The 19,266-nt window shown below is 33.7% G+C and overlaps 2 protein-coding genes across 2 annotated transcripts; one reads left to right on the top strand and one right to left on the bottom strand.

The window, feature by feature from the left end:
• The first annotated feature begins 4,709 nt into the window (after positions 1 to 4,709).
• On the top strand, positions 4,710 to 8,394 carry LOC147400947 (uncharacterized). The gene is made up of 2 exons (XM_086442016.1): positions 4,710 to 4,900; positions 8,071 to 8,394. Exons 1-2 carry the CDS (start codon positions 4,796 to 4,798, stop codon positions 8,155 to 8,157), a joined length of 192 nt encoding a protein of 63 aa, XP_086298142.1. The 5' UTR covers positions 4,710 to 4,795; the 3' UTR covers positions 8,158 to 8,394.
• Positions 8,395 to 10,604: 2,210 nt separating this feature from the next.
• On the bottom strand, positions 10,605 to 14,590 carry LOC147400946 (BTB/POZ and TAZ domain-containing protein 1-like). Its single transcript, XM_086442014.1, has 5 exons — positions 14,352 to 14,590; positions 13,905 to 14,038; positions 13,290 to 13,593; positions 12,881 to 13,197; positions 10,605 to 11,221 (listed from the first exon to the last, which is right to left on the bottom strand). The coding sequence occupies exons 1-5, from the start codon at positions 14,529 to 14,531 to the stop codon at positions 11,053 to 11,055; spliced, it is 1,104 nt and encodes a 367-aa protein (XP_086298140.1). The 5' UTR covers positions 14,532 to 14,590; the 3' UTR covers positions 10,605 to 11,052.
• Between the last annotated feature and the right edge of the window lie 4,676 nt (positions 14,591 to 19,266).

Genomic DNA, 19,266 nt, shown 5'->3' with positions numbered 1-19,266 from the left:
AAGGTATTTTGAAAATTTTTGTACGAGTACTCTTGAATGAAGGGATTATTAGGATTTAAATTAATAGAGAAAAACATTTCCACCGTAATCTATTTTAGAATATAGTGACTTGATCTAGATCTCATCCATGAAGTAAGCATCGAATCACGTAAATTCTCTGTGTTCTATGTGATTTTTATTTTCTTTGATGGATCATTTTTATTTGGTTTTGCTCACATTAAATAAATAAATAAAAACTAAATTCAAACTCTTGCCAAAACCCCATTTTCTAAGAGCATTTCGTTGATGCTTGTTGTGGTGCAATAGAATCATTTCTAGGTGGTCTGATGGGAAATCTTTTATTTGATGATTTGCACTCTTTAAGAAAATATTTACTTACAGCTCCTTTGCCGCACTCCCTTGGTATAATGCAGATAACAATGTGCAACAAAACAAAATTATAAATTATAATTTCTTCTTATATATCTTCTCTGTCCTTATTAATAGTTTTTATCTACAAATTTACCAAATAAGGTGACAGCAAATATTTTTTTCCACCCTAGCTTTTTGTCGTATTTTTTTATAGGCTTGATATGAGATAGTCTATACTTATGATCCACATATAAAGTTAAATATCTCTATCCCAATGTTATCAATGGTGTAGGATGTGCCACATCGTCATGATGATTAAATCCCAAAGTTTAAATTTAGGAATTTGGTGACCGTCCATTTTCAAATGAATCATGTTGGAGTGACTTCAAGATTGTACCTCATATAGCACTTCCTAACGTGAAAGTGTGTAGGAACTGTAGATTGTACCTTTTCTATATGATGTACAATTTGAAGTCACTGCAACATTATTCTTTACAAATACTTTTTTAAGATGAAATAAAGATATTTTTTTCTTCAAATCTGATCTAAATTAAGAGGACTGAGTTGTTATTTTTCTACAAATTTATGTTCTACGTGTTGTGTAAATGTCTTGTATTCTATTGCACTACACAGAACTACGATTATCGTGTAATATTTTTTTAAGGGATTTTCTATTTTTAGGGAGTTTTACTTGTTTTGATAACTCTTAGTTATATAAATAGGAATCTCTAGGATTGTAAAACTTAAGAAAGAAAATAGTGATTGTTCTTTTTTTGTTTCATGTACCTATCGTTGAATCTCATAAATCCTTGTATTTTGTGCAATTGTATTATCTTTACTATTGTAATTTTTTTTCACACTATAGACGATAGAACAAGAGAAGAGCTACAGGAGGAATGTACGTTCCCCTATAATAATTAATAAATACTCTAAAGGATAATTTCATAAATATATCACCTTAAGATTCTCAACAATTCAATTCATTTATATAAACTTATAAACAATATTTGTGATTGCTTTTTTATTATTATTTTTTTTATTCTCCAATGTTTCTATTTTTCTTAAAATCTTTAAGTCGTAGTTAGCTAGTAACCATTTAACTTACTATACTTTCTCTTTGGCCACCCGAGACTACTTTTTATAGATCTATTCCGTCAGGATAGGCTCGTTGCTTCGCTCAACAGAAGAGTACGCGTGCTAGCTAGCTCTATATCATCCATGAACCACGATATAATATAATTAATTAAAAAAAATGTATAGCAGCAACCAAACTCCTAATTATAAAATTCTACTACTTTATAATGTTTGGGTCTCTGTCAAAGGTTTAATGAGAGGTGACTCTAATATTTTTAAATAATTGAGGGTGGCTTGTCAACTTAAATATACATCATTATTCAGGGAGGCAAGTCAAAAATCATAATATATATATTTCTTGAAAGTGTCCTTGAGAGTGATAATTTTGTTTGGTTTATGATGGATTGTTGTTGGGCAATGGAATCATTTGTAGTTTAGAGCTGTTATGTTGTTTTATGCTAAAGTCAGAGTCATGGAGAAATATTTTTAACATCGCCTCCTTTGCTGCACTCGTCCGCGAAACAAGAAGAATACATTGTGTTACACAACAAAAAATCATATTATTATTTTTTTTTTTTTTTTTTAATAATGATGAATGCACGTGATTGGATCCACGACCACACATTTTTTTTCGTGGGTATCCCCATGAAAACGATATATAGTTATGTGTCCTTGCCACATCAGCCGCGTACTAAGATCGTGCATTCGTCATGACCCTTTTTTCCTTCTTTGTAGCCGGATCAGGAAGCGAATCCTATGTAACACATAGTTCTTGTAGCACACTTTAAACGGTTGGAAAAGCACCATATTAGTGACAAAATTAGATCTCGCACTTAAAATCTAGATAGTTCAAAAACCGTTCATTTTTAAAGACATGGATCTACATTTAAGAAAAATATTATTTTTTATTTTTTATTTTTTATTTTTTTTTAATCAGATCTAAGTCATGATCACAAAATACTAAGATCTTAAAAAAAAATTAAATACCTCTCTCTCTCAAACATTTAAAGTGTGCTATATAGGATACGCTTCCATCTGGATCGTATACACCCAAAGGTTGAGGATTGAAACCCTCAATACATGCCACGTAAGCCACAATCCAAGCAAATCACAAAAGAGAGATATTTTAGACCTAAATTTCTCATAAATTATAATATTTTAAACATTCATTTTTGAACTTATGACTTAGGCGGTCTGTATTGAGTTCTGGGAGGAGGGTTTCAATTCTTTAACCTAGACGGAGGCAAATGTACCGTGGGGGCAAAAGGAGAATTTTCCCCAATAATTTTTTTTACAACTTCTAAAATTCATATGCTATTACGATAGATAACAACGACGAATTTATATGCAATTACAATGAATATTAATTTATTATTTTTTATTTACTTTTTATATGATTAGATTGGGAGTGAAAATCTTCCCAACATCTGATGATCTTCTTTTCTACAAGACTATAAATTATATAGGAAAAAAAATACTAAAGACATGATCTCATAAATGTGATTTATAATCTAAAAATTCAAAAAATAATAATAATAATAATAATAATAATAATAATGGACTATAATATATTGGTGGATGGTCAACATAGGATATCCTACTTTAAATTCTCACTCAGGATTACGCAATGCAAACATCTTTATTTGTTACATTCATTTGAATTTATCTGATGTTAATTAGTGTGTCTCTTTCTATAAATGGGTCCTCCTTGATTTGAGCTCATTTAATAAAAAACTATGCGAAATGTTCAAAGACGATCACATTTCTAGCATCCCCACTAACATAAACATTCAACTTGATTGTTAACTTCTAGTTATTGAATTTAATAATTTTTCATGATTGATCCATGATTATTAATTTGATATATTTTATCATCCAAGTGATCTAACTGAAGATGATTTAAATATCAGTCGTGCTGGAATGACCTCAAGATTGTACTTCATATCGTACATCTTGACATGAAAGTGTGTAAGAATCATAGATGTTTTTTGACTTGTATCTCAATGAAAAGAATATATGGTTCCGACGTACTTTCACGTCAGGATGTGTGATATGAGGTATCATCTTGAGGTCACTTCAGCATTATTTTTTAAATATCACATGATTGAAGGGTCCAAACAAGCATGAAAAAAAGAATTTATTTTCAACATCATTTGATAATTTTAATTAACCTTATAAAAAATGTATTACAAGTTTAAATAAGCTGAATTGATATTATAATTCTGATTTTCATGTGGGTTTAAAAGCTTCCTTTTGAGATGGAATTTTTTGTATAAATGATTTAATGATGGAGCCAACCCAAGCAACAACTCATAAAACCTAAGATTGAAAAGAATGTTTATTTTTTTGTGTTAGGTCCATAGAAGGATGGATCAAACATTCATGAATCAGAATAGGCCCAAAAGGGAGAGGAAGAAGAATCCCACTTGTATTGTCAATGGATCTGATTGGTTATGATCAAACTACTTTGGATTTGAATTGAGAATTTCGGTTCCAATAAAGATCCAATCACATTAGAATCTAATTTAATAACCTATCGGATTGGTTTTGTATTAATTGACCAAACATATCTGTGGATGATCATTTTAGTGATGACATGAGACCATGATACGTGGTAAGAATAGAAACTAAGTCCCAAGATCATGAAGAAACATTGCAATCATCCGAGTCTAAGAGATATAAAGTGATGCGAAACAACCCCAATGCCAAACTTAGAGTTGGATCTCGAAAACAGAGAAGTGGAACAAATATTCGAACTCTGAAATATAAAGAATCTAATAAGTGGAAAATCAGGGATTATCTTAGATATAATGAACCCGTTACTAAATATGGCTCCATGAATCTAAACATCATTAAACAGGAAGTACATTCCAACTAAAATTCCAAATTTTGAGGAAGATGACATTAACAAAGAATCTAAAAAGATCAGGACAGAATCTCTATGATAATAGAGGAAAATGGCACAAAATGTATGTTTTTCTTTGACATAGAAGAAACTCTGCACATTTTTATACTTATTTTGATTAGGACGTTGGAGAGATTGTGTTGCAGGCACACCCAAACGTTATGTACGTACATAATCAATGCATAAATTACAAATCTCGAGATAGTGCAAGAAATTGCATCCACAATATCCCAATCCGATAAATTTTGATACTCAGGCCCAACATCCAGGTACTCAGGCCCACGGCAGATGCCCCACTAAAGTGATCACTATTGGATTGAACGGTAGAGATCAATTAGTTATTTGATTATGATATATTTATTATACGTAGATGGACTTATCTTCTTCATTGAAAGGCGAAAGCCAAGCTGAGAGCAGAGAGCAGAGAGCAGAGAGACTCACTCACATCTCTGTCGATATAAGAAAATGGTGAAAGTGGCAACTTACTTCGCTATGACATTGGGTGCCTTCGTATTCTGGCAATCCATGGATAAGCTCCACGTCTGGATCGCTCTCCATCAGGACGAGAAGGTAAGGTTTTTTTTTTTTTTTTCTCTTTCTCTCAGGATTTCGATTGTTTAAGAGGGAATTCGATTCAATGGGCCTGTTTTCAGAAATTCAAATTATATTTCAAGATTTTTTTTTTTTTTTTTTGGGTGTAATTGTTGTTTTCGATCTAGGGTTTTATAACACAAAAACATAGATAAGCCCTAGACATTAAAATGTATTGATAATTTGGAATTCAATGTGTGCGATTCTGTGGTGATCCGGATTGAATCGGTGATGTTGGATGGAGGTAGACAGATTATCGATCCAAAGTTGATATTTTTTTTTCCTCTTTTTTTGGGGGAAATTATGTAATTTTTCATAAATTGACATGGTTCTAAATCTCAGATAAGTGATAGGGATTCACAGTGTTTTTGTTATGATCCTTAGGTTAAGACTTAAACTTTCCACTGCATTAACGCCTAGCTATTTTTGGAGCATTGGTTTGGGTCTTGACAGATTTTCTCTCCCAATTGCCTTTCATTCTCAGATGATTCACCTACCTCGTATCAGTCCGAGACCAGTTTCAAAATCATGGATGAGACCCAGATGGCTTGGTTTCCAAGGCATTTGAGCAGATTTCCAATGTGACTATCTTGCATCATTGACTGTCATCTCGGCAGAGATTTCAAAAATCTCAGTTGATTTTTAAAATTCGTCCAATTCAAATGATTTTTTTTTTTTTTTTTTTTTTTTAAAGAATTGAAAGGTTTGTGAGCTATATAAAATGAGATGGTGTGATTGAGCATCTATGAATTCAATTTATAGTTAAAAGTAATTATTATTAAAATATAAATGCATATTTATTAAATCCATTTTAACCAGGTTTGACTCATTTGAGAAGAGATGACTCGCATGAGACTATTAGTCTTAATGGGTGTCCCTAGACAAGATGAAAAATGAGGCCTGAAAACCATGATCAGAGACATCTGAAATTTTATGAATAGGAGAGTTCTAATATTATGATCTCATGAGAACCAACTCAATACAACAAAACCATATATGTTGTAATGGTTTAGAAAGTTAAGCCCTTATATATTGGGGTCATACACATCAACATGCTTTGCAGCAGAGAATGAGTTTGATGTGAGCTCCTCGCATGAGAAAACTTATGTGAATTGCGCTTAGGTTGACATGTCATTGGAGGTGCAAATTTGTTGTGTTCATAGACAGAAATATTTGTTGTAAATGGCCCATTGACCACTTAATTGGGACCACTAACCCTGTCATATTTAATGACGGGTCATTGGAGTAAATAAAAATGAACAAATCAATGATTAGGAATCAACTATGAAAACTTAGAAAATTTAATAGCTATAAGTCATTAATCAAGTTGAATGCTATTTATAGGTCTACCAAAAGATCCACTTATAATGTTAGTTGGCCCCAAAAAGTATTTCACAGGATACTTTAGGATTTGACATCATGCTTTTTGTGTTTTGGAGCACAACAAATATGTGCATCAAAGGATGTGACTGTCTTGTATTCTTCGCATAGCTTCTACATGTGGAGATCATATCAAACTCGTACTCCTCCGCAGCGGACTTCCATACAACCCATCATGTGTCGGTTGGGGAGCATGGTGGTGTGTTATGACTTCAAGAAATAATGGCGTGACACCTAAGTGATTTTTTTTATGGGTTAGATTTTTATCAAATGGTTTCAGTGCCAACACCATGTCTCGGGTTAGAGCCTTAGAAGGGATATCTAATGGCCTCAAATAAGGGTACCAGGGCGATAGCCGCTGCAAAGTAGATTATTGAGGATGACAACAGAAGGGGTGACCTTGGAATCCAAAAGGTAGGTTACGAGAATGAAAGCCACCATAGTGTAAGCTACAACAGATGTAGGCTGTGGAACATGGTGATAAGTTACAACCCCCGAGAGTTAAGGGCTTAACTTTCTGCACTATTCACCTAGGTGCTTTTAGTGTATTGGTTAGGTTGTTATCAAACTTTTTGTATTGTTTTTTATTTCTTAAATATGAGCTACATGAACAGTTCTATGTTGAAGGTAAAGTAATTATTGACATAAAAATATCTAATCATCAATCATATTTTTGCAGAGTTAATTTGTGAGGAGAAATTCTTGTATGTTATACCTATGTTTGGGTATTGATATCTCTCAAGTTCTAGTTCCCGTTTCTCCTTTTGAACATGTTTTTTAAGCATGTAGGAAAACACCATTATCATTATCAAAGCCTTTTCCCGTAATTTTGTGTTTGAATGAACTAATCTTGTTCTCCCATTCAATTATGTCTAAAGCCATGTATTCTATTATGCAAGTGGGTATCAATTCTCATCATCTTTGTTCATGATCTTTTGGGTCTTCCTCTCACTCTTATAGAACCTTCAGCTTGCATGTTCCTTCTAACTAAGGCTATAATCACAACTCTTAGCATATATACAAACCTTCTTAATGGACTTTCTTTTAGTTTATCACCTTAACTTCGATATCTATTTCTCCTCTTAACCTTTCTTCATTGAGCTTGAAGGATAAATCTTCTTATCTAGTATACTTTCTTTGTGTGTTGAACTGCTAGTTGATTTGGACTCCATGATATTGATAGAATCAACTGGTTTGTGCACTATGCTGCCCATATATATGGGGACTTGTCAGTGTCCAACATGGGCAAGGGATGTTAGATGCAGCGAAGCTTGAAAATAGAGAGATCTGTAAACTTGACTCTGTTTTTGAATAATGTGGGGAAAAAAAGAAGTAATTATTACTTTTATATAACAAGGATGATAGTGGATAATGGTATGGGCTATCTTATGATTGCCTAGGAACAAGAGAATACACATGAAATGTTGCATTTACTGCATAAAAAACTTTGATCAGAAAAGGAAGATCTCATACCCAGTGGTAACTTTCGACCAATACTTTGAAATGAAGAAATAAAAATCAAAAAGATATTTAAAATTGCTTCACTAGAATCCATGCAGTACTGGAGTTTGTCACATATCTGGCATTGGGTACTTTGCTCATCTACAGGTACTTATGCAACATAGTTTAAAACCAGATTGTCAAGTTGGCACTGATGCATCTGTTCTATGCTAGCAAGTTCTTTGTTCCTGCTTTTTGAAAATCTGGCTTCAATATTAGAAGTTATATTCTGTTTACTTCAATTAATTCCTATCTGTTTGTTATTTCAGCTAGAAAGACTTGAAAAGGAAATGGAGATCAAACGGGTCAGAGAAGAGCTACTGGCACAAAACAACCAGAGAGATTCTCTTGCATAAGCTTTGCTTTTGTGTGTGGCAGTGACCTTATCTGTGAACATCCAATTCATATTTCTTTTTCCCAAAGTTCCTACTCTGATTTGGATAAATTCTCAGAAAACCTGAAACTGAATGCTTCATTGATGAACAAATATTATGCTAACTTCTGTGAACTGCTTTGTCAGTTATTAGTTCCCGAAATATGTAGCATTCGAAGTTGGCTTTATGGCACTAATCTTTCTCGTGTGCTTTGTTTTACTTTGAACTTCTATACATGATATTAGATATGGTTCAAATAACTTGATTGAAATTAATCTCACAGGTGGATATTGTGGCATGTGGACTAATAGAAAAATGTGTTCTGTTCATTAATAGCTTGTTGTCTCCATTCCAGCAAGCCGGCTTTGGTTGTAATGATTTGAGTTGGGAAACCATCAAATGTGGTGTTTAAATTTTGGCTAGATAATTACTCTAAAACACACATTAATCATAGATTAATTTGTCTCTTCGTACTGTTTCCAAGAAGTTTTACATGAATTTTTAATTCATATTGTTTGCCATGAATCGCCAGTCCAGATATGCCTCTTATATGTTGCAGAAAACTGAAACCAGAAGGGCTTGCTGTATCATAGTAAAGCTTTTAGTGGACATTTGAAGAATTGTGTTTCCTTCTGCTATTTACCATCATTTAATTATTATGCCTGTGGATGAATTTTGAGGAAGCTTATTTCATTTGTGGACAGCCACACTCAAGCTGTATTCCAAACTTTTAGCAGATGAAACTTGAATAGGGGGAAGCTTTAAGGGCTAACACTTCTATTATCATTATTGCCATGGGTTCTGTACTATGCTCTTTATGTTCATTATTGTTGATGAAGTGGGTTCAATGGGTTTTGAACCCGGATCCAGCCACGGGATCAACACTATTGGGATGTAACAAGCAAAAGTTGGGGTGCCAATAGCAGCTCTCATATATAAACCACTCTGACACTCTTGTCCCTAGAAATAATAGAAAAATAGAAGATCAATAAAGGTTGGTACTGGTTGTTTGCCTTTACTTGTTGGATTGTCATTCTCCCAAAATGATGATCAACCAAAAGTTTGGATCTCATGTGTTTTTTCTTTAAATAAGTTCTTATTAGTTGAACTTGAATTATTGTATTCCATCCCAACTACTAGTAGTGGATTGATTTTGGTGCCAACCATCTCTGGAATCTTGGAGAATCTTATCATTAAATTATTTTGTCTCATGGATGAAGTATTATTTGTACTCCAGACTGGTAATTTACATCAGAAGACTAATATAAATTATAAAAGGTGTTATTCCAACACATGGTTTATAAACTCTGTTTGAGATCGAGATGTATCGTCCAAGTCATCTCAGTGGTATCAGGCATGGATGAGACAGATGAACAAGTCAATGCATCGGATGAGATTTAAAATCCTACATTCATTTTTTACGTTATTGTTTGAATGAAATGTCTCAAACGTATCTCATCAAACTCATCCAAAATGACTCGAGACGAGTCGTGAAATCAAGTTTTAAAATCATGATCCAACATGACTTGTTCCCCCTCACTACTCACACGGCACCCATCAACATCAATGACCACAACGTACAACTTGGGTTAGAATGAAAAACAAAACCAATTCAGTCAACAAATGACCTTGACTTGGATTAGGTCTAGGCTTAGCCGTCTCCATTTAAGAAAGGATATAATACTTGGAGAAAATATGTCACCTACCCGATATTCGTCCATTTCTCTATATGTGGAGCTTCATTTTTTATTGTTTCTTGGAGATGAAGTTCCTCCCATAACAGGTGGTCCAAACCTATGTCACCTGGTTCGTCAGCTTAATTTTGGGTTCGAGGTTCACTACTTTAGAATGAACGAATGTGGTTGATATGGGTAGGTAGAGATAATTCATTTCTCAATTAGCTTTGATTTCGTAGATCGATTTGCTAGCTTAAACCGCTCGTCCATCTATATTTCAAGTATACACGTTACAAGTAAAATTATAATGTTAAAAAAATCTAAGTTAAATAAAAACAAACTAATATAATAAGAGTCATGATAAACTGACACGTTAAAGTATACATGATCTATGCGTGGTTGATGTGGCAAGCGCACAAAACCATTGAGCAAGGAAAAAAGATCTATCATTCAGTGCAGTTACCACGTCAACACCACATATGTTTTAGCGTGTCAATTTATCATTAGTCATAATAATTCAAAATCTAAATATCGATAATGAAAAAAAGTATAATAAACTGGTTTGATTCACTGAACCAATTAAAATAATGTTGTGAATCGAACATGGTTTGCTGATTCCAATAAAAACTCACTCAAGCATAATTGTACCACGAACTGATCCGATTTGTACCGGTTTGTGATTTTGGCTTGTACCAACGAAATGGGTAACATTGATTCAAACCATGCTTGTCCACTAGAAATTAAAAAAATAGGTTCACCTAAGGAGAATGAATCTGCAATTTCACTTCAAAAGTAAAAGACCAATACGTACAAGAACAACCACAGAGTGCCAACCCACAAACATTGCTGGCAACTATTACAAAATACGTGTATTTGTCTCAATTCAATGTTTTTACCTTTTATTTAATTTAAATTTCTATATAACCAGCGAGGTCCTACCGAGATCCAACCAACCATCCAAACAAATTACATTAAATATTTATTTCACTCCTACTCCTACAACCACATCTACCTCTCCCTATTTAAACCCAATTAATTAATACTTTTGGGTTCTTCACAACTAGCCTTAAATAACCCTAAAAAAGAAAAAGAAAATTTTGAACCACGCTACTACTGCATTTCTTGTCTTCTCTTTTGTTCTTCTAGAATAATAAATAATAAAAAATTGGGATTAGGATATATGTTCTTCATTATGATCACATCAGAGTAGTCTAAAACATCTCACCCCATCATCCATGGTGGCTTCATCTCTCTTTCTCTTAGGCAAAGACAGAGAAGACATGACTTTAGCAAACACCACCTTTCTTGCTAGTAATCTCCACCTTGCATTATCTCCATTTCTTTCAACTTGCATTCTCAATTTGAATTGCCTGTAAAATACCCAACATGAGAAAAAAGAAATTGGAAATTTTACTCTATAGCTGCTCAAAGTCATCTATGATGGCTATTATAGAGTGGGACCCAAGCATCACTTAGTTGGGGTGAGCCCCACTTATATGATATTTGTATAGGCTGCTGGGTTGATTGCAACCTTTCCTTTGCTCCAACCCCCACAGGACCACTACTTCTGAAAGATATTAATTAATGAAAAACAAAAAAAAAGGAAAAAAGGAAAATGATGTGTAGATTTTTTACTAAATTTGTCAAAAATCACTTCAAAACAATAAAAAGGGACTTGTAGTTTGTCTTTCATTACTTGTGATTCTCACGATTGCTTTGATGGGTGCGTCTCTTGATTTTTATGAGTACCATTAAAGATTCTTCCGTAACTCTATTGAAGACTGCTGAATCCATTGAATGGTGCAGATTAGCTGTAGGTATTCATGAGTAATTAATGGTATAAAATCCAATTTTCCAAATGTATTTATTACACTTTAACGTGTGCCCATCGAAATCCAATAAAATAAGAGACATTTCTCAAAACATGGGCAACTTATGTTAAAATTGCGAAATAATGTTGATTTTAAATCCCAAAACATATTTTTACAATGAATTCATCGCTTTTATAATATATGATTTTTTAATAAAATAGCAATGATTTTATTTTATTAACAATCTCACTGGTAATTTATCAACGAATTTGTTAATTATAAAAATGACGAATTCATTGTAAAAACATGTTTTAAGAATTAAATGAATAGCCAATCGAAATCATAATTTAACATAAATTACACACATTTTGAGAAAAATCCCATTAATATTTTATATGAGTTTAATCCTAATTATAAACAATTGCTAAAGTAGTTTCAATGTGTTATGATACTTTGTAATGTTAATAACTTGAACCATACTTTTGTAATGTTTAAATGATTTCTTTTAATTTTTAATTAGGATGTGATAAATAATTTAAGAAATTGAAGTATCAACACTAACTCTCTAAAATTTATATTGCCAAGAATGTATTACTACGTCAAAGAGACTTAGGTGGTTTAGCTTTTTGTACTACTAACACCTAAGAATTATTTTTTATGCATTGATTAGATTTGTATCATTTGGTATCAGAATTACACCATATGATCATCTCATATTTCGGAAGGGACAACTTTAGAAAATGACTAGGGGATCAAAAAGAAAGGTACACAATTTAAAGCCTCGACAAAATAAGAGTTCGACTTTGAAATAGCCAGCCCGCTTCAAAATTTTGAAGGAACCCTCCTCGAAGACTCGTGACATTATTTTTTGTGCCACACCCCTGCACGTTGTCAAATATCTTCTTAAGAATGTCACGTATAATTCAAAGGAGAGGGATTCTTCAAAATTTTGAAGTCTCCAAGGTGGCTACGGAAAAACCTTTGAAACTTTAACGTGAACCCTCCATTAAATTACACGTGGCATTTTGAAGGAGGTATTTCAAGTCCAACTATCGGCGGAAAAGTTGAGATTTGAACACAATAAATATAGAGGGAGTTGGTATTGCCAAACCAACTTTTGCTAACACCACCCCCAAACTGCGTATTTTACTTCTTCATAGCAATTGGTGTGGCATTAGCATTTATCTAAATTTTAATTCAATGGTCAAGATTAATCACCTGCACAGAGGAACCTTGCAGAGATCAGGTTGTTCACAGATTGAGGAGTGAAGTCGAAGAAGTTGCCACATCCGCTTGCACCGGCAACACCTACCATGTGCCCTTTTCTTACACGTGGCAAAGTGACGAATCAGCAATTGAAGACCTCGACACGTGGCAAATTTGTTGCAGGGGCCTCTGTTCTTGCTAGGATCTATATCGTGCGGACCCACACTCGTACACCCTTCTTTACATATGTGCTCCAAACACTCCATTGCTTCACTTAGCTGTAGATACAAACTTTGCTCCTCTCTTATCTTACTTCTCCGCTTCTGCCTCTGTTTAATAAATTTAATTAATTAAAAGTTAAAAATGTTTTTAAAAAAAAAATTGAAAATCCGTAAATTAAAAATTACCAAAGAAGACTTACCGATTCGGCTCCATCAACAACTCTTAGAATCTCGAGCTCAAGCCAAGGGTCGTGATCTTGCAACAACTTCCATCCATCTGTCTTCTCTACAGCATTAAAGGCGTTTGTTACAAACTTGATGCATTTGACGTAAAGATCAGGTGCATCGCAGAGTCTCGCAAGCTGAAGCACGTCAACTACGTCCTCTACCGTCAAACGATCTGCTAACCCTCTCGCGGATCTCTGCTTCAGCTGTGGTACAGAGTACACGTGCGACAGGACCAGTAGATGGATCCCATATTGGTCAATCTCCTCCTTTGTGCAACTGGAACCAAGGGCACTTTCGTCATTTCAAAGGTTTTGAACACGTTTTTAATAGTTTGAAAGTATCAAAAAGTTCGCCACATGTAAGGTGCAGAGAAGGTGGACGGCTTACGTCCTCAACCATTTAATATTAAAAAATAATAGAATAAAATAAAGAATCTATCGTGCGCCTGATTCTGCACAATCACAGAGGGACGATCATGGCCGTACCCAGATCCCGTACAAAGACAGATCATGGGATCGAACGGATTAGATTATCCGATTCAATTAAAGATAGAAAGCGTATATGCGTATTTTAGCAACTGAACTAACCTCGAAGAATAGAGAAATCGAACGAACGCGATGACAGCATCGCAAGGAACGCCAAGGATTGGGATGATCTTCTCCGAACTTCGACGCTTACTAGGTCGATCTAAGATCTTCTCTAACACTGTAGAAACCGAAGCCTTCAATTTCAAAAAAAAAAAAAAAAGAAGATCAGAACTTTGCACCAAAATCGCTTAAAAACTGAGAAATTCACCAAAAATTCAATCTGTCTATATCTGTAAATGATGTAATACAATCGATCAGACTTTTGAATTTTCCAAAAGAATCGAAGAAAACAAGAACTTAAATCTATAAATGATCTAATACAACCGAACTGACTGAAATTCTTTAAAAATAAGAAATTTTCCAAAAGAATCGAAGAAAACAGAGAACATAAGTTCTTAATTTAATAGATCAAAAAGATCAGAATTTGATAAATAAATAAAAAAATACCAGAATACTAGAATGCGCAGGGATGCTTAATCCACCAGAAGTAAGAATTCGAACATCGGATGGAGGTTGTTCAATGGAGCTTGGATCAACTCCAGCAGGTAACGGCCTTAATGAGTAGAAATTGAGGGGAAAGCCAGTCGAGCAACACATGGTCATCCTTTGAATTAGCTTTTCTTCCATTACAGAAACGCTTTTCAAGTTTCTTCGTATATTTGTTTCTGTATTTATAGACAGAGAGAGAGAGACCTGAGAAATTTCTATCTGAATAGTCAGCAATGAGTAGGATAGAAGACAGGAATATGATATAACCAGGTCATATTTGCTACAACCAGGGACCTTTTGTGTGTGTGTGTGTGTGTGTGTAGATTATTCTAGTTCACAAAAATAGTATACTTGACTTGGTCATAACATAAATCCCTGATTACACTGTTCTTAACATAAATCCCACATTACACTGTTCTTAATTAAATTAAAGGAAATTAAATAGATTGGGGTTTTGATAATGACGTGGCAGTCATTCTAATCTACTATGTCCCCTCTAGGTGTCTAATCAACCCAGATGATTCCTGTTCGGTATACGACGTGAAAACTGGGTCCCACTGTAAAAACAATTGACGGGTGAGAGCTCATTTGTAGTTTTGTACGGCGTCATGGCGGTCGTGTCGGTGCTGACGCATCGTTCGACGTTGTTTTCCACTCTTTGGTTTGTTGTGATACGCTTTATTGAGTCGCCAAAAAGCATAAAAGCAAGTTAACCTTACTAACTTAGAAGATTTCAAATCTTACTAAAGGTCGCTTAAGCTCCAATGGATTACCACATTGGCAATCCAACGGCAAAGGCCTCTTAAGCTCCAATGGATTACCACATTGGCAATCCAACGGCAAAGGCCTTTAAATTTCTAACATCATCCAAGGTGTTGAAAATGGATTACGAAATACATGTGATTTATTTTTTCATATAAAAGCCAATCTATGATTTCACATAATCGGAGATGATCAATTGCACAAAAACCTAATGAGGGTAGTCTTGTAAATTGGGGATACTTTCATGTGATTGGTTTATTAGGGATTTTTTGAAATCTCATCTCCAATGGACTTTTTTTTAAACATTTTTTGTACTAATTCATTGCAAAAAAAATAATAATAATGTAGGATTGTCTTCAATACGTGATCAAGTAAAAGAAAATCAATCGAAATGATTTAGAGTCCTAGTTAAAAGAAACATACAATTTGAAGATTTTAAAATTTGAAATGAAGGCTCGAAGAATACGCGTAGAGATTATTAAAGTTGGATATAAATTCATTTTGAATAATAAAATATATGACTTTAGACATAATTAAATGGATGAATTGTGAAACAATGAAACAATAAAAAGAACAAAATTCACACACAACACAATAATTTATAATATATATGGTTCGGCAGTGTGCTTTCATCCACTGATCAGATCAAGAACGATTATTATTTTCTTTCTTTGGTTCTACAATCTTAGAGATCTTTATATACAAAATCGAGAGTTGTTAAATGTGTCTATCTCCCCGAATATTTAAAAATAAAAATAAAAAAACGTTAAGAAAATATTAGATAATTGTTTTTTTAGTAATCCTACAAAATTACGTGTTGCCCCTTGCACCCCCGCAACTTAACGTACTTGCCAACATAATACAAAACATGTACTACAAGAACTCGGTTCTTTTAACCAACCCCAAATCTTTGGGATAAGGTTTTGATGATGATGATGATGATGATGTACATCTCCATTTGAGAGATATTAAAATAATTTCATCAAAGTCATTTAATATTGGTAGTTGATTTTCTTCATCTTTTGTTTGTTTGATTGTGAGAGAACAAGGGTTTAATTGTTTAAAGAAAGGAGGGTTCCAATTACTCATGAAAAAATATATGATCTTGACTGTGAATGGTCAAAATTTATCCCTGGTATAACTCTCAATAGTATATATTATAAAGTTACATATACATTCCATCCCTTGGATTTTGTATTTTAATGATCGAGATCTTGTGCTTTTTCACGAGTCCTTTTTCATCAAAAGTAAACTCTTATCGAAAATACATTTTATTCTCTTTTATAAATTACATATAGATCCAAACATTGGATTCTCCATCCTCGAAATACATCTAAATCAAAACCTTGGATTAAAAAAAATACATTTATTTTAAGACTCTAGAAAAAAAAAAAAAAAAAAAAATTTACTCACAAAAAAATCAATCCAGGATTTCATACAACCCCATCCAATCATATGAATCTAAGTGTATTGAGGGCATGAGTTTGACTATGAAGGAACCCTCCTCGTTACAAGACACATGGCACTTTGAATTTATTTCACACCCCTACATGTTAGCCAAAATTTAAAATACCTCCTTAGAAATGCAATGGCGGCACCAACTCAGACAGATATTGTATAGAGAGATAAGTAGTTATCTAACCATGGTGGCACCAACTCATACACATAATGTTTGGGCCCGCAGATGTGACCAAATGCGAAAAGCTGTTGTAGACCAAAAAGTAGTATGTTATGGTAGCGGTACATTAACTTGGGGACCCCTTATGCTCTTTGACTGTCAAGCAAAATGTTTATAGTAAAAAATTTGGCCCAGGTGGGCCTACCCACAAATCTCATTGATGATCTCTTCATGCCATATTCAAGTACATTTTTTTTTTTTTTTAGAATAATACTTTTAATGAGGCCCTATCTTACATACGCTCCCATCACAGAATCGTAGGTGCTACTCACAAACGTAGGTTCAATCTCTAATATTGGGACTAATGGTCAACGTAATTTGGCTCAACCGATTAGCTTCAAGAAGAGCTAGTCAAGTCAACTCAAGACATTAACTCAGGATCTCCGTTTGCGTATTAGTTTGTTGAACCTCTCTTACTTTGTTTGCGCCTCCGCTCGTTGATCGTAGACTAATTAGGCGGACAACACCCAAAAGAGAAATATTTGTCTTGGGATACGTAAAATCATCAATATTTTTCTTGTGTATCCTAAGGCAAATGATCTACGGTTCTATGATGTGGGCGTATGTCAAAGGGGGGCATCAGATTATCACGACTCTAATTTCTTTTATTCCATATCTAGTTGTAATTAAGGAGAATTTGTATTTCTGCTCCAATTTTTTTTGGTTACAATACACCAATTAATGATGTTAAATGTAATTTATTAAATAAGAAATAAATGATATTAAATAACTTTATCTTTATCTTTTTTGTTTTATTTTTCTATTCTATGCTTCACTCTTTAAAAACCTTCATAACCCTTTATCATCTTCTCACAATATGTTTACTCTTCATAAGTAATTTATAATCGCTTCAAAATGAATTCCTGCAATAATACACGCCTTTCAAATAAAACGATTTGTACAATATTCTTCGTCTTCCATTAAAAATCTTCTTTTTAATTTCTTTGTAAAAAAATAAAATCTTATTTAATATTGTTCTATCTCCTCTCTTCCTGCCAAGGACAAGGCCAAGTTGTAGGGCGAATTTAGAGTGAAACAAATATTTTGTGAGGACAATTAAGAGTAAGAAAAAAAAATTAGGAGGGCAATAATAACAGATTTTTTATCTGTCGTTAATATCCGTTGTAATAGCTCATTAATGTACAAACTTTGAAAATTCTTGTGGGGACAATTGTATCTCCACCTTTGCTTTTTGACATGACCTCTTTTTTTGTTCTCTCCCTGATTGGTTTTGGATTTCAAATAGACGACAAAAGTGGATGATAAAAGAAAATCTAATTCCCCACCTCTTTGATATCGATTTAATTTTATGATTAAGATGTGATAATGAAAATTTGGCATGGCAATAGAAGTTCTTACCTAAAAAATGCTTGAATTCCTTGACCATAAATTCTGAAATCGATGGCTATAAATAATAAATGAAACTAAACCATATAAACCAAACATTCTTTAATTTGTCATTGGACACGAAGATGTTTGACGTGCAAAGGAGACCTAATACGTTGAACATCAACATCTTTACGGATTCAATTTACCTAGTAAAATGCAATTAATTAATTGATGGTGAAGAATTTAGATTTGTGGAACCATTTCAGATTTTGATATTGACACTTATAGGCTCTTAGTTTAAATTTTCTCAAAGTCTAGTGCAGACATGTTTGGGACCAAAATTTTTCATGCCCCAGTCGTCTTATCACACTATTTTTCCCTCGTGTGATGCTTATTCTAACATTTTCCAAAATCTAACAAACGAAGTTGACAACTTCAATTTGGTGGACTTGATTTATTTATGAGTCGTGCTCGACACGGTGAATTACCACTTTGTTTATTTGTTTGTTTGTTGGTGATTTCATTGGTGATGGACTTTTAGGTAAGAGGATATCAAGCAATAATCTACGAAACATTATAGTTTTACGTAAGCGGCAATGAGACGGGTCAAGAACCACCAACCTCTCTACTTAATGACATTAAGAGTCGTGATAATATGATGTCTCTCTTTGACATACACCCCATCACAAACCCGTATATCATTTGCCTTGGGATACACAAGAAAATGATTTTATGGTTATGTATTTCCCGATGTAAATGATCTACGGTTCTGTGATGGGGGCATATGTCCAAAGAGGGGTGTTAAAAAATCATTAGATTGATATTAAACATACATGATGTAATATGAACCCCAACAATTTGATGTATTCCAGAAAAATTTGATATCATGATTAAGATTATTCCTTGTATTAAAAGAGGAAGGTTTTGAATTCAAGTCCCATCGTTGACCATCCATAGGGATTTATCTCGTCTTTTTATATGTGGTTGGTGGGGGTATTGCATGTACCCAGGGGATTTGGACGAGATATGATGGTTGAAGAGGTCAATTGCCTCGCCCCTAATGATCAAGCATACAACAAAACAAAACATGTTGAATAGGAATAT

This window comes from Akebia trifoliata, chromosome 5 (genome assembly GCF_017979445.1).
Source record: "Akebia trifoliata isolate Shusen 1 chromosome 5, ASM1797944v1, whole genome shotgun sequence".
Lineage (NCBI taxonomy): Eukaryota > Viridiplantae > Streptophyta > Magnoliopsida > Ranunculales > Lardizabalaceae > Akebia > Akebia trifoliata.
The sequence above is the reverse complement of the archived record's forward strand: the minus strand, read 5'-3'. Positions and strand labels throughout refer to the sequence as shown.